Source organism: Arvicola amphibius, chromosome 5 (genome assembly GCF_903992535.2).
Source record: "Arvicola amphibius chromosome 5, mArvAmp1.2, whole genome shotgun sequence".
Lineage (NCBI taxonomy): Eukaryota > Metazoa > Chordata > Mammalia > Rodentia > Cricetidae > Arvicola > Arvicola amphibius.
In genome coordinates, this window is record NC_052051.1 from 68,907,213 (window position 1) to 68,922,562 (window position 15,350).

The 15,350-nt window shown below is 40.3% G+C and overlaps 1 protein-coding gene across 2 annotated transcripts in view; it reads right to left on the reverse strand.

The window, feature by feature from the left end:
* Positions 1 to 11,109, reverse strand: part of Dcdc1 (doublecortin domain containing 1) — a 65,526-nt gene extending 54,417 nt beyond the window's left edge. The window contains exons 1-2 of one of the 2 annotated variants that reach the window (XM_038331248.1): positions 10,984 to 11,109; positions 3,944 to 4,122 (exon numbers count right to left, since the gene is read on the reverse strand). In XM_038331248.1, the coding sequence (XP_038187176.1) occupies positions 3,944 to 4,122; positions 10,984 to 11,019 (215 nt within the window). In that variant the 5' untranslated portion in view covers positions 11,020 to 11,109. Of the gene's footprint in view, positions 1 to 1,454; positions 1,548 to 3,943; positions 4,123 to 10,983 lie in introns of those variants that run through there. The other variant, XM_038331247.1, reaches the window with a different exon arrangement.
* Positions 11,110 to 15,350: the final 4,241 nt, after the last annotated feature.

Consider the following 15,350-nt stretch of genomic DNA (forward strand, 5'->3'; position numbering starts at 1 on the left):
TGTGGATGAGCCCCCAGACAGGCTATCCAATACCAAGTTGTCATGGTTAAACACATACCCATATGAAAAACACTAAAGGGATTCAGTAGGTGTGTGTGTGTGTGTGTGTGTGTGTGTGTGTGTTCAAAACAATAACAATAAGAAGAGGAAAAGTTGAACTTGACAGATGAGGAGGAGGAGTTGGAGGGGAAGAAGGAAGGTAGAAATGAAATTCTCAAAAAATAAAAAATTAAATTAAAAATCAAATAGAAGAATTAAGGCTGGGCCAGGGTTTATGAACGGGTTGGGGGATCTGCTGAGCCTATAAAGAAGAGAGCTTGAAGGCATTCTGGATTCTAGAATAGCATTCCTGAGTTCTAGCTCATGGAGAGTCACTGAAGGGATTGGAGCATAGGTTTCCTTGCCTTTAGCTATGCCTTAACCCTAGGGAGGGAGAAATAGAGCTAACAGATGGGCCAGTCATTCATTTCAAAAGAATATTGTTGGGATGAAGGTCTTGACATACACTGCTGATGCTACCTGTACCACTGTAGTGAGCCAGAAATGACGTGCTCCTCAGCAAGGCTGAGCACGGAACATTCTAACTCTTATTTCCTACATCAGCATATAGCAATTAAGCAGATAACGAGACCAGTGATGTCATGTCCTTGAGGTGGTCCTGAAATAAGCCAGGAGGAAGTATATCGTCTCATGCTCTATTTGATGAAGCAGTGTACACTGAGTGAACTCCCTCACTTGCAGCAGTGGGTGGGACTGCCCTGCTTCTGTTTGGCTGAGACCACAACAGCTAATGCAATGCCTTCCCATTTTCTGCACTGATATCCTTGCATATGTGCATGGTTACAGCGAAGCCCATGGGAGAGCAGCGTTCATCCCTCGCTTGTATTTTCCTAGAGTGAATTCTCACCTGTGGGAACATCCGGAGTTAGGACAGTTGGGTCGCAGGAGAAGGGGTGGATGGCTAATTACTCTTTCTTTACCCTTTGTTCTGTTTCGAAACCCTAGCTTTGGAGCTGAACTTGGCCCTTCCAGGCAGGCTGCAGAGGGCTGAGACAAGCAGTTTTCTGTGCTCTCCTTCCTCTTTCTCGTTTTCATGCTAGCCAGCACCAAAGTATAGAGCAGAAAACAATTGGCTTCTAACGCCTTATAATGAATATGTCTTCCGGACTCAGGTTATCTAGATTCAAATGCCGGGCTTCTGTTATTCTGGTTTCTGGAATTTTCCAATCTTGCATTTTTGAGGGAGATTTTATAAATTAGCTTTGTCCTCCTATCTCAATATATACTATATATGTAATATATAGTATATACAATATATTATATATGATTAAAATGTCTACCATCATTATATTCACAACTTACGTATAGAAACGTTTTGTGTATTCTCTGTTAAGTGTGACTACTCAAGCTTTCTCATGCAAAACACACTTGCATTTCGAATGGTAAACATTTACCTCTCCAAAAGGTGGTGAAATTCAGTCTGGTTTCTTTCTGCTTCAGAATAGTTTGCAGCATGGCTTTTCTCCTTTCTTTCAGCATCAACATTTCTGCAACGAATAATTCAAGGCATGCGCATCTTATGTGACACGGTTGACTAGTGGCAGTGTGTCACCGTGTGGGAAAGTGGTGAGACTTTAACTTATAATGATTTGCTGCCAATAATCTGCCTTCCTTTAAAAGATACAATTTCAAATTTTAACTAAATATTAAACTTCATGTTTTATAATTAAATATAAAATTTCATACTGTAAACTGAATGATATGGCATGCTAAAGAAGCATGTATTCTGTGAAGGATTTGTAAAAGAAAATCTATCTGCAATATTTCGAACCTTTTTTCACAGTGCTGAAACCTCTAAAATGTAATTAAATGAAACTTAAAGATGACATTCATTTTTCTCAGTAGTGTTTTATTTACTTAATGATTTTATTATTCTAAACGAATTTTAAATAATGATGATCAGAAAAAGGATATTGATAGAGATATTGGAATGCTTAAAGATCTTCCTTCGGATCTTCAGGTCAGAGACCTGGTCTGTATTTTAGGAAATGAAAAATGGACCAAATACGGTTAATCACTCATGAGTGCTGCTGTGGCGCCCCCTGTAGGCCTTAAACGGTTATGTTAAAGTGGCTCTAATGCTTTAATCCTTGATGTGACAGCAGGCAGCACACATACAGAGGTAAGCAACAGCACAGCAGGTGATCACGACACCGAGAGGCAGGGCTGTCTTCCTCAGTCTTTGTCGATGGTGGAACCAACAGCATCATCAAACCCTCAAAACCATCCACAGTTGGTTGTTACACAGCTAAAGGACAGCAGGTAGCCAGAGCAGGATGGTGCTAAAATAGATTTCTATTCTAGCATGATATACACGCATACAAACATCCATCCATACATACATACTCACAATAGCTCAACTTTATAAAAATAAATATATCTCATATAAATGTGAGCAAAATATTTCACATGTCAGTCAAATCTTTTCTTCTGGAAGATACTGAGCTTGGGTCTGTTAAAGAGAGCCCAATAAGATGCCATTACACAGACTCTAATATGTCCCTTTTGGAGATGGGGCCACATAACCATGTTTTCATGTAAGCTGTGTCTTTCTATCTAAACCTTTTGTCAGCCAGTATTTCCACGCAGCTCTGGGACTTGCTATAGATGATCCTGCACAAAACTGTCTCAGTCAGCAAAGGAAGACAGAGCTCTCCTTGGGAGGATAATTTTGTCAAGTGAATGTCAGGTTATTTTAATTATTTGGGCAAAAATAATTTGGGGTGAACAAAGTGGCATGCCACTATCTGCACACTTGATGGCTCAACACGTTGTTCTGTGAGTAGAGCATTCGGACAATGGGCAGTTCACATACTCTCTGCCAGGATATCTGTTCAAATTTGCTAATCTCTCAACATACTTCTGAATTCCTTGAGTGAGCTAAGGACCTTAAACACTAAGGTAAAAGATGCTTTCTGTGTATAATTTATAATTACAATTAAAGGTACAAAATAAGATTTTAAAAAAGCGTAAATGTAGAAAGGGAAAGAAATGATGTGTTAGCTTCGGGTGTGAGAGAAAAGTCACACTCTCTTTAAGGGCATTACCCTCACATCTTACATTGAGCAGAATGAGCTAATTATGAGATGTATGCGTCAAAGATTTCAATTTCAGGCTTGACTTTACTTTGAAGATTAATTTTTTACTTTATCATCTTTACAGGCAGTTCAGTGGACAGCCAATCTGAAAGTTACTCATTGTTCAGTGATGTATGAAGTATATTTAATCGATGTGAAGAGAGTAATATTAAACTATTATCAGCAGCCTCAGATATCCTAAATATCTCAGAAGAAAGGTCAAGAGGTAACATTGCTGGTAATTATATGAGAAACAATGTGTTTAACTCATTCTTCCCATCAAAGCACTTCCACAATCCATAAAATAGAAACATACAGCAGGCGATTGGTCTCCCGTGGTAGAGAAACACAGGCTGTCTGGGATGGCTTATTTGTAGATCAAAGTTTTTCTAGTACTTCAGAGAACTATGTGTCTTAAATACTCCAAAGATAGATGAATAGTTATTTACAATCATTAAGCAATTTAAAACCCAAATTTAACAAGCATATTGTAAATTACTTATATCTACATACACTTGTAGAACTCAAACAAAAGAAATATCTGAAAATGGAGAGAGAGCTCTTGGAATTGCAATCACTACTCCTATCTAATGCATTCTTCTGTTCGTGTATGGATGAAAACAGAGGAGAACAGTTCAAGTTCCTGATAAAGAAACTAAAGAAAACCGTGTCTGTTTTCGTCTTCAAATAGGACCCCTTTTGTACATAAATATATAATCCTTCCAGAAACATTCAAGCTGAAGACTGGCACCTGTAGAAGCTGGAGAGTGTCCTGGAAGGTCACTGGGAATGGGTGCCGTTCTTACCGCAGTCTCCGTCCCAGTGAGGTGTCTGGGCCCATAACAAGGGGTCTGCTCTTTCTCTTGTCTCCATTCCTCAGGATTTGGAGTCTCACAGGGACAAACTGCTCTGGTGTCTTACAAACCAGCCTCTTCATGGCAGGGCTGTTTGGCACCAGTAGACCTTCTATTGGCCAATCAAATGCCTTCAAAAATGGAATGAAAGAATATAAGAACAATAAATAATATGAGTCTTGTGGACCTTCAATCCTTCATCCGTTCAGCAAAAATTGGACATCTGAGCCATTCCAAAAAACTGTAGGTATTTTTTTGGCATAAAAAAACCCAGTGATTTTTTTTTAATTTAAAATTGATCACTTTTTAAAAAGTATCCAACTTTTTAAATTTAAAATTGATCCTTTTTTAAAAAGTATCAAAGGAAAGAAACATTCTAGAAAAGCAGAAGTTAGTTAACCTCAAGTATCTTTGGTTTTGCTTCTGTGTGAAGTATTTTTAGCCAGTGTGAAGGAAATGAAGAATGTGTGAAAAGGAATTTTACAATAGCCTGAAATTATATCATCTTGAACTCGATCAAGGCAGCAGAGCAGACTACACGGGTAGGGGGAGGGGTGTTAAGAAACAGACTAAGATGATGAAGTAATAACAGCACATTCCAGACATTTCCTTTGCGGAGTTTAGTGACTTTATATTATTTGACTAAACTTTTACTCATATCATTAATTCATCCACTCTTCAAATAATTACTGATTACTTATTTGGGGAAAAGAAGTAAAAAATCGTAAGTTGGACAGAATAATCTATACTTTGAAGAACAGCAGAGGCTTACTTAGACATCAGCTGGAAAATCCTGGTAATGAAGGCAGGAGCTGCAGGGGACCTCACAGGAGGAGACCCTGACTCAGTAAGACCTCGCCACAGTTCTGAAACCTTTAGGACATAGTTGTGATACTGCATCAATCCGACTGGGGTGTTTTGTTTTGTTTGTTTGGGTGCTGGGGGCACAGCTCTGTTGGTTAGAGTGCTGGCCTCCGTGCAGCAAAGGATTGGTAGCAGCGTGCTTATCAGATATGAAGATTAGTGGAGCTGATGTGTGGGAAATAATGAAACTAAGGATGGCTCAGGAGCACACTGATGGCTGGGGATCAAATTGCTATCTACGGGGATTAAATGGAGCAAGCAGAGTAAACAGAAGAGACCGTGGTCAAAGACGATGTCCAGCAAAAGACAAGCTTGCTGCCACCCCTCCCTTCCCTCCCTCTCTGTCTTTCTTTTCTTTTGTCCTTCCCCCTGCATTAACAACTGGCCTGGTGACATCATACCCATTCTGAAAACTGTCATGATTCCACTCTGGTTTGTGAGTGCCATTCTCTTCAGCATGTCAGCGTGTCCGCCATGCACAGTACCCTCCACCTGGTGACACTCCTTATCTGGTAGATCTCGGTATCCTGTCTTCTTTGCATATTGGCTCTTGTTGACCCTCTGCCATTTCTTGTACATATAAGTCAGCTTTTCAAAATTTGTTTGGTATACAGATGTCCTATGTACAGTTAAGAAAGTCCCATTTTGCTACATTTTTAGGATGTAAGATGGGACGTGGTGGTAGATCAGAGACTGTGTAACCTGGAGGAGAACGTAATTTCAATCTGAAGCATCTCCATTAAAGTGCTAGACATATGTTGGGCCATACTAAGCTCTTTTAATTGTATTTGTGTTTATATTACTTGTGTTTTCATCATTTATGTGTCAATTACATTAATTAATTTTCTCATTTTAAATGAAGCTTACATTCCTGCATAAAGGTCATTTATTCAAACCAGCCACAGTGTATTTCAATGTCTATAGATTGCTGAATTCAGTGAGCTAAGAGCTTCCTTAAGATATTTGCAGATATTTGTAACTGGAATTAGCATATAAAGTTTAGGATCCTCATCAATGGTGGTATCAATGCTTCCCTACTCTTGTGAAATGAATTGGAAGCTATTTCTTTGCTTTTTGTTTTCTGAATGTTTTATTTGTTATGAGCTTAGTTCAATGAATCAGAAAAATGAGGCCATGGTGGAGTTGTGGGGTTAACTTTTTTCCCATGGCTGATGGATCACTCATGTTGTCTGTCTTCCTTTAAATAAATTTGTGTTGCTATCAGGAGGTGTTGTGTGTGCAGTGCTGTGCTAGAGATCAGAGAACGGCTCACCAGGCAGTGCAGGTCTCTCCTTAGGCTGTGTGGGTCCTGGGGATGGACAAGCACCTTGATCCAGGGAACCAGCCCACCAGCCCCTTTGCTTTCAACTAGACTATTTTATAATATTATTTTATAAAAGTTTGACCATCTTATTAATTAATTATTAGCATATAGTTATTTATAACATTCCTTTACCTTCCCAAGCAGCTATACATATATATCTTCTTTTATTCTTAAAATTATTTCATTTTTTCCAAATTTTCTTAGTAAGTATGACTATGCATATTTTTTATTAATATTTTCAAAGAACAGATTGTCTTTTGTTTGGATATTTCTGTGTATATGCGCCATCTAGTCTGGTCTGTCAGCTTTGAATTTTATGGTTTATTTTATTTCCTGCTTTCTAATTTTTGCATATTTTGCCGTATTGGTGGTCAAACACAGGGCCTTATGCATGCTAGGAATGTACTCTACCACCGAGCTACATTTCTAGCCCACTACCTAATCCCTAACAGTTCATCCTTCCTGTTATTCTCCTAAATCCATAAGCTGAATGCTGCTTTTGTTAGTTTTTAGTTTTTCCTGCTTCTTAATTCTAAGCTAATGAGAAACCCTGGCTATAAAAAGAACAAATAGAAAATCCCTGAGGATAGAAATCTAAGGTTATTCTCTGGTTTATACGCATGCACGCGTACACACGCACAAACACACACACATATGTGCAAACACAGATTCGTTTCACACTGATATATGAGTGTAAAATTACTAACATTTCTCCTTTTTTGAATCATGGAAGGGGAAAACAAGAGAAATGATTCTCTCTCACTGTTAGCCTGTGTACTTGCCAGTTTACAGAAAGAGGGTTTGGAACTATGAGTTTCTCGACACCTCATTGTGACTGAATGAGAGTGGCTATCACCATAGGGTGATAATATTTTAATGCTTGGTTCCTATTTGGGGGAACTGTTTGGGAAGGAGCAAGAGGTATGCTTTTGTTGGAGAAGACATAATAGGGTGGGCTTTGAGATTTCAAAAGTCCACCCCATTCCCTGTTAACTTTCTTTCTGCTTTACCATTATGGATCAAGATATGAACTCTCAGCTATTTCTTTATCTGATCTGATCCTTGGCCATTATGGAATCTCACCCTCTGAAACTGTAAAGCCAAATCAAATGTTTTCTTTCTAAGTTGCTTTGGTTATTGTCATAGCAATATCAAAGTAATTTCGACATTTTATTCTGAGGAACAAATCTGAGATGTGATAGTTTTGATTTATTTAGCCTCCAAGTTGCCCCTGACAGTGGTAGTCACTGTGGACATTGGTTCAGTTCCACAGATGCCCTGCTACCTTCAAGTGGGTTCTCTGATTTCTAGGTAGAAGAAAGAAACCCCAAAGATCACTTTCCCCTACCCCTCTCTCAGTGTAAGACATCACAGAAACATCCAGAAATGCAAAATTAGCTTTCTAAGTATCTGAGCTACAAACATCAATTCTTCCTTTTATGATACTTTAATTCTCAAGAAGGTGAGATGGCTCATCAGGTAAAAGTGCTGGTCACCAAAGCTGATGACCTGAGTTCAATCCCCAGGACCCCACACTGTAAAAGGAGAGAACTGACTCCCATTGGTTGTCCTCTGACTTTCATAGGAACAATGTGGCAAACACACACACACACACACACACACACACACACACACACACACACACACACGCACACACACATACACAAACACACACACATACACACACAGAGAGAAAGAAATGTAAATAGAATATTAAAATATCTTAATTCCTGTCCTTACAGGTTCTTTAATTAGCTTTTGTTTGTTTTTCTGAGACAAAGCATCACTATGTAGTCCTGGCTGACATGGGACCATCTATTTAGCCCAGGGTGGTCTTCAACTTATCATAATCTTCCTGCCTCGTCTTCCCAAGTGCTAGGATCATAGGGGTTTGCCATTATGTCTGCTTTCCCATTTAAGACATTTACTTTGTCCTTCATGCAAATAGATAAATACGGCCTCGGGATAATGATGGACAACAAAAACATACTTAATTAAACTGGCTGCGGCTGTCTCTCCCCCTCCATTTTCTCGGTTGGAATTCTGGCCTTCCCACTCATTTCTTTATTGGTCTTCTTCGTGCTCAGGCCTTTCTCAGCATGGCTGCATTGTCAGGGGAACCCTGAAGGGCCCTGGTGCACCTTGAAGGGGGTAATTCCCCTTGTTTTCCCTTAACTCATCTCACACACAGGTGAGCGGGTTCAGAAGGGAGCTCTTAACCGATGACTTCACCTTCTCTAAAATACTGGCCCTTCTTCGTCCGTTAGTAATAATCAAATCTTCATCTTCTTGCTTGTTCATTGAAGGCTGTATTCCTCCCACTTTCCTTTTTTTAAAAATTGTTTCTGAGTTTGCTTGACATTTCAAAAAGCTGTACATCATTGGTAAGAGAGTTCCTGGTCTATGTCTTACATCTTCAGATACCCATCATGCTCACCTTTTACCGTCTTTGGTCACTGGAAAGTCGTATCTCAACAGATTAATAAAACATGTACTTTTAATTTTCTTCTATCATTGGTCTATCTGAATAGATGTATTTTAATTTAGTACTTTTAAGACCATTATCCTGTTATACAAACCAAAATCTTAAATCTCTTTAAACTTGCTAATTCTAATGCTATCATCCTTGAACAGGAAAATCCCATCATTCCTTGCCTTTGAAGACTTAAAACTTAATTTCTCAATTTATAACTTTTCTTCAAGGTTTGAGAAAATGACATGAGAGTGCATTCCTATAAACTATTTCTAAATAAACTAAACAATTCCTGAGTAAAATAAACATACTAAAACCATTGGTTTGTTTAGAATAAGCCAACAGAATGTGTTAGTTCTCTGTGTTTTTTATCATGTTTAAATATGTTATAAAACAATGATGTCCTGTATGCACAAAATTTTGTACTTGACTGGCTACATTTTATTAAATGTTATTCATTTCCCTTTAGGATAATTAGTATCCAGAAGTGGCGTTTGCACAGGAAGGGTTCTCAGATCAGCTGTCTGGTCCAGCATGTATGCAGCCTGAGGCACAATGAAGACAGCTTCGCTTTCACACAGGGCTTATGCTTCTCACCTCTTCTGTTCATCATCACTGTGTGTTGAATAACTCTTGCCATGAAATTAAAAGAACTAGATAAAAAAAAAACTGGATACTCATTCAGTTCAGTGATTGTTAGATGCTTTTCCTAGATTCAATATTGTGACTCAATGTTCAGGCCTCTCCAGGCTATGAAGCCTGGCTCGCTTTTCCTGGACAGGCAGCCTTCACTCCTTAAACACAAAGCTTGTTACATAGATTTCATCTCTCTTCTCAGTCCATTCTTTATTCAGCATGCCAGCCTCCTTTCTCTGACTTAGTTTCTCTTCTCTTATAGCCTATCCTTAAACTGTAAGATTTGAGACTCAGAGATCACATCTATTTTCCTATTCTCCTCCCGACATCTAAACACATAACAAACAATAGATACGTCTTAAAACTGGAGATCAGATCCAGAATAAAATTAATGAACACATGCCCAAAGTGTTTTGAATTCCACAATGGGAATGTCAAACTTCCAAATCAATTATGTGAAGAAGGACGTGGAAATATGGGTCTTTCTAATGAAATGGATGCAGGCTTGAAGTGAAATGGGTTGTGTTTAATTTGAGTTCCCTGCTTGCTAAGTACTTTTTCCTCCAAACATTTCAAGAAGCAGCAGGACCCCAAAACCCAGTCATTTTTGGAGATGCAGTCCATCCATCTAACTCTAGCTAATTTAATGCCTCAGTTCTTTCTCTTCATTTTACAAGTAAGGGCCAAAGAATTTGGGGGTATAGTCTGACAAGAACAAGGGTGCAGTAGAGGCACTTTTAGACAGGTGAGCCTTAGCTATTAGGCACTCACTAAATGAAAGGCAAGCAGGCCAGAAGGAAAGTAACCTTAGGTAGAGGACCTGAGCTGTAAGGTGAAAACTTTAGAATAAGTGGAAATATATATCAGCTGCATGCAAAAATGTCAATATCTTGTGGAGACTTAAGATACAACTTAAATATATGGCAATAAATAATTCCTTATATCAGAAATCAAAAGGTTGAAGCTAACTATTCTAATGGTCCTATTACTTGAGAGAAGATAAAACATGATTATTAATTTTGCATATTGGTCATTTATTTACGCAAGTTAGAATGTTCAGGATAGTTACAGTAACACTGCCCCCCCCAAAAAAAATGAATAGAAAAAACAATGTACAACCTAGTATATGGAGAAAAAAGCCATCAGGACAAAAGAGCCATGATAGAATAAAAGACTGAGGTGAAGGGAAGATAAGGCATGAAACGCAGAAAGAAAGTAGAAAGTCAGGTCCACATGTAGTTAGGACAGACAAGGCTAGCCGCTTTAGTTTAGAGAGGATGACGGCAGACAAACTTCCTAAGTTGATTATTGGGCCCATCCATTTCAAGAATATACAAAGCCAAAATGTAAAATGATGGAAAGAAAACATACAAGACATACAACAACCAAAATTTTGAGATGCTTTCAATGTTGTTGAATACTGAACTTTTTATTAGAAGTAGACAGTTTCTACATAATGAGAAGACTGACTAAAATATACTACTCTGATCATATGTGTGCCTATGCATTTCAAAGTTTAGGAAGTAAAACATGAGGAATCACAAAAGAAAACAGCTCAGTTTGTTTCCACAGTGAATGATTCACACACCTCTTTTCAGTAATCAACAGAATTAAGAAGATTTTTTTAAATATTGAAATCAAAAGGTACATGGCATTTTCTGAAGATCATAAAGACATAAAATAAAGCCATACAACCTCATTAAGCTGGCCACTGGGAAGGATTGGCCACATGTAGTGAGCTTGTTCCACAGAGGAGTCTCAGCTTTGGAATGTTTCCATTGGCCAAGCTTTCTGGTCCCAAAGTTATGCTTTATGGCCCACCTAGAATGAAACAGAAAACAAAAGCAAGATGTAGCAAGGTTAAAGGTCATTCCATAGTCTGAGTCTCACTGAATATCTGCTATGTGTCAGGAAAAGACTCAGCTGGAATTAAGATTCCCAGTCTGGTCATTTGCTATTTCTAAGAATATAAATGAACGTTGTAGAAATAAATTAATTGTAAAAAGAAGGAAACTGATTAAACTGAACCAAAGTTGGCAACTCCATTAATAGAAAAAAATCTGAGGCAAAAGACAAAGTATCAAAGTCATTTACAATGACAATGGCATACATAATAGCACAAAGGTAGAAAAACCAGTGGAAATAGAAAAATTCAGTGAAACTCCTAGGTGGTCAAAAGAAAACTACTATGCACACACTTATTGTGGAAGGAATTTATTACATTGCCAGCAGACTTCAAACTATTAGGTGAATTTTAATTATATGTGCATGCATGCGTGCGTGTGTGTTTATAGTAGTGAGCATTGAATCCGGGGCCTCCCACATGCTAGGCAAATCTACAGCCTGTAGTCTTTAAGCAATAAGGCATACACCTGCTACCCCAGCACTCACGAGGCTGGGGCAGGGGGAATCACAAAGCCACAGAGGGATATGCAGCAAGATCCTGTCTTTAAACCAAAAGTTAACTATTCTATCATTGAAATTAGTAAATGTAATTGTTACTACTTATACATATTATAGTCTGCTTTCAGAGAATGTCCTTCTCAACAATTCCTATAGTATTAGAAATATTTGCATCATATGAAAAAAGTAAACTTCAATATAGTCACATATGGGCAGTACAAACCTGATGACTTAAATTTGGATCCTCAGGCCTACATAGAAGCCGGACACAGTAACCTGTGTCTGTAGGCCCAACACTCGTACAGTAGCCTGTGTTTGTAAGCCCAACACTCCTCCTACAGTAGCCCATGGCTGTAAACTCAAGACTCCTACAGTAGCCCATGGCTGTAAACCCAAGACTCCTACAGTAGCCCATGGCTGTAAACCCAAGACTCCTACAGTAGCCCATGGCTGTAAACCCAACACTGCTACAGTAGCCCATGGCTGTAAACCCAACACTGCTGCAGAGATGAGACAGACACAGGGCATTCATTCTCCCAGAGGCTTGCAGACCAGCTCACTGGAGTACACAGTACAGCAGCAAACAAGACAGACCCCACCTAAAGTGTAAGGGGGGGAGACAAGCACCCAATCTGACTTATACACATATACATGGAGACATGTGTATGCCCTCATACATGAAGAAATACACACACTGTTCATTCATCCATACACAAAAATAAACAAAACATTCTTTAATTTACATGTGTCATGGTAAATGACACACACACATACACACAAAAGTACAAATTTTACAATATCAACAACATACTATTTTTAAAAGCATGGTATCTTTCTCAAAATGCTATTTTGCCAGTTGGAGAAAACAAAATGACCAATAGCTATTTGGTAAGCAGTTAAAATTATGTCTGTGAAAATATATAGGACATACCTAGAATTGTAGCCAAAGCAAATTTGTACTCTAAAGACATGTTTGTGAGTTAAATAGAGGGGCTAGCAAGATGACTCAGCAGTTAAGAACATGGCTTCCTAAGGACCTGGATTCAAGTCTCAGCATCCACATGGTGGCTTACAACCATTTGAGGCTAGCAGGGAATCCAATGGTCTCTGAAGGTCTCTGAGGTCTCTGTACACATGTACACATGTGGTGCACAGATATGAATGCAAGCAGAACACCCACGCACAGAAAATAAAAGTTAAATAAATCTAACAAAAAAAAGAGCTAGAGAAGGCAAATCAATAAAGCACTCTATTAAATAATTATTTTTTAAAAATTTGAATTGTACCATAGAAAATATTTGGGAAGATATAATATTCAAATGGAACTAAAAATTTAGAAAATAAAACTTCAGTAGAATAGTTGAACAAACATTTTTAAATTAAAAATATAGTAAAAATTAAAAATCTTTATTATGATAATGGTTTATAGTTTCTTAAATTCCCAAATTAGTTTTCAATGTAAGTGTCCTTTTAAATATTAAGTATGAGAAATAATTATTTTTAAGAAAACTAGAATTCTCACATCTCTTGCAAATAAGTACAGATTAATAAAATTGCAACAAAGAAAATAAAAAATCAAACTAAACATTTGCTATAGAAAAGATTAAAAGTGAGGGTAGAGTGTGCGTGTGAATATTACTGGTATAAGAACTCTGTTAACTAGGAGGAAGCATGTCCTGCTCCACTCCATGATAGACTGCGTGGGACAGGGAAACCCACAAGCTTGCCAGGGTCTGTCCTGGGCTCCAAGGAGAAAACATAGGCGCGTCAGGCGCCACACGCACTATTACGGTGAGCAAATGTACGGAGTAGTATGGCGGGGGTGGGGGCCTGATGGGTCCGGGTCCCTACGTTCCAGAGGAAGGGGGTGTAAACTGAGGAAAGAAATAGACGAGAAACAGAAGATAGAGTCAGAAGGATATTGAGGGAGTACTGTGACCAGCCCCAAGGCTGGGTTTTGTTGTTGTTGTTGTTGTTTTGTTTTTAATTTTTTTTTTCGAGACAGGGTTTCTCTGTATAACTGCCTTAGCTGTCCTGGAACTAGCTCTTAAAGACCAGGCTGGCCTTGAACTCACAGAGATCTGCCTGCCTGTGCCCGCCCCCCCCCCCCCCCCCCACTCTTGGTCAATCGTCTGTTCATCCTTGAGGAACAAAACTAGATCTGACCACTCTGACCTTTGGTCAAGATGGAACAGATTCAGAACTGTGGCCCTCACAGAGAGAAAGGGAGAGAGAATGGTCCATGTCCCGTGGACATGGCATATCTGAAGAGGTGCAAGCGGTAAGAGCAGGCAGAAATGGGTGACTTGATTGTCACCCACGGCCGTGGTGATGTCTGTGCCAGAGCTGTTTATGGGGTCCATGTCTGGGTTCATGGCCCTGCTGCAGCTGCTGTCTGTGTTGATGTTCATGGCTCCTGGTAAGGCCAAAGGCTGAGAGGAGAGGGCTGTACGGAATTGGCCCCGGCCTTCACTGACTGCGGCACTAGGGAGAGCAGGTCCTACCCCTCACCTGCTGAAGCACTCAGGAGAGAGGATCCTACACCTCACCTGGGCAGCACAATAGAACTGACCCTGTTTGTGGGCATGGGCGAGGTGCTTCTGCAGGTGTAAGAATGGGAGAGCGGGTTCTGCCACTCTCATCTGCTACTTGGTGACCTAGGAGAGAAAACCCACCTTCCTTCCCTTGCCCCTCCCCACCTGACCCAACCCCTCACTGGCAGCAGCGCTCAAAGAGAACGGGCTCCTTGCCTCACCTGGGCAGCACGGTAGAGCTCACCCTGTAGACAGGGATGCAAGTGAGCCAAGTCTGAGGGAGGCTGGCTGGTACCGCCTCTCTCCTCTGCTGTCTAGTGGTAGGGGCAATGGAAAGATGCTATCCTCCCTCACCCCTTCTGCCTCTAGCTGGTGAAGGAGCTGACTCTCCTGTTTATCAGCTGCAGCACTCAGGAAAGCAGGCCCCGCACCTCACCAGGGCAGCACAGTGGAGCTTACCCTATTAACAGAGGAGCAGGAAGGCCAGTCTTGAGTAGGTGACCATGGGGGATCTGGCCACTCTCCTTATCTGCCATATAGCAGCATGGGTGGGGTAGAGATGCCCTACCACCGACTCAACACCTGTGGCAGATGAGAGAGCTGGTCCTGAGGTCCTAAGAGCAGGAGAGCTGCCCTGACCCTTAGAGCTGCAACACTTGGGAGAACAAGCCTCGCACCTTACCAGGGCAGCACAGTAGAGTTGACCCTATAGACAGGGGTACATGGGAACTGGCCCCGAGAATGTGAGCTTGGGAGATCTTGCCCCATCCTTCATCTGCCATGTGGTGGTATGGGTTGGGGAGAGATGCCCTCCACCCCTGCCATCCCTTAGTGTCTGTGGAAGAGTTGGTCCAGAGGTCATGAGCTGTCCCTGCCCCTTACCAGCTGTAGCACTTGGGAGAGTGGCCACCGTACCTTCCCTGGGCAACACAGTAGAGCTGGCCCTGCTCCTTGCTCCTTACATCAAGGGGTGAACTAGAAGGGGCAATGCCAGAGAACTCACCCTGGTCATGAGGACAGGGAAGAGCTAGAAGACTGACCAACCCTGCAAACTACCCAAGCCCATAAACAGGATTATGAGTTGGTTCACCCCAATATCCACCCCATCTATGATCTGCTAGAGCA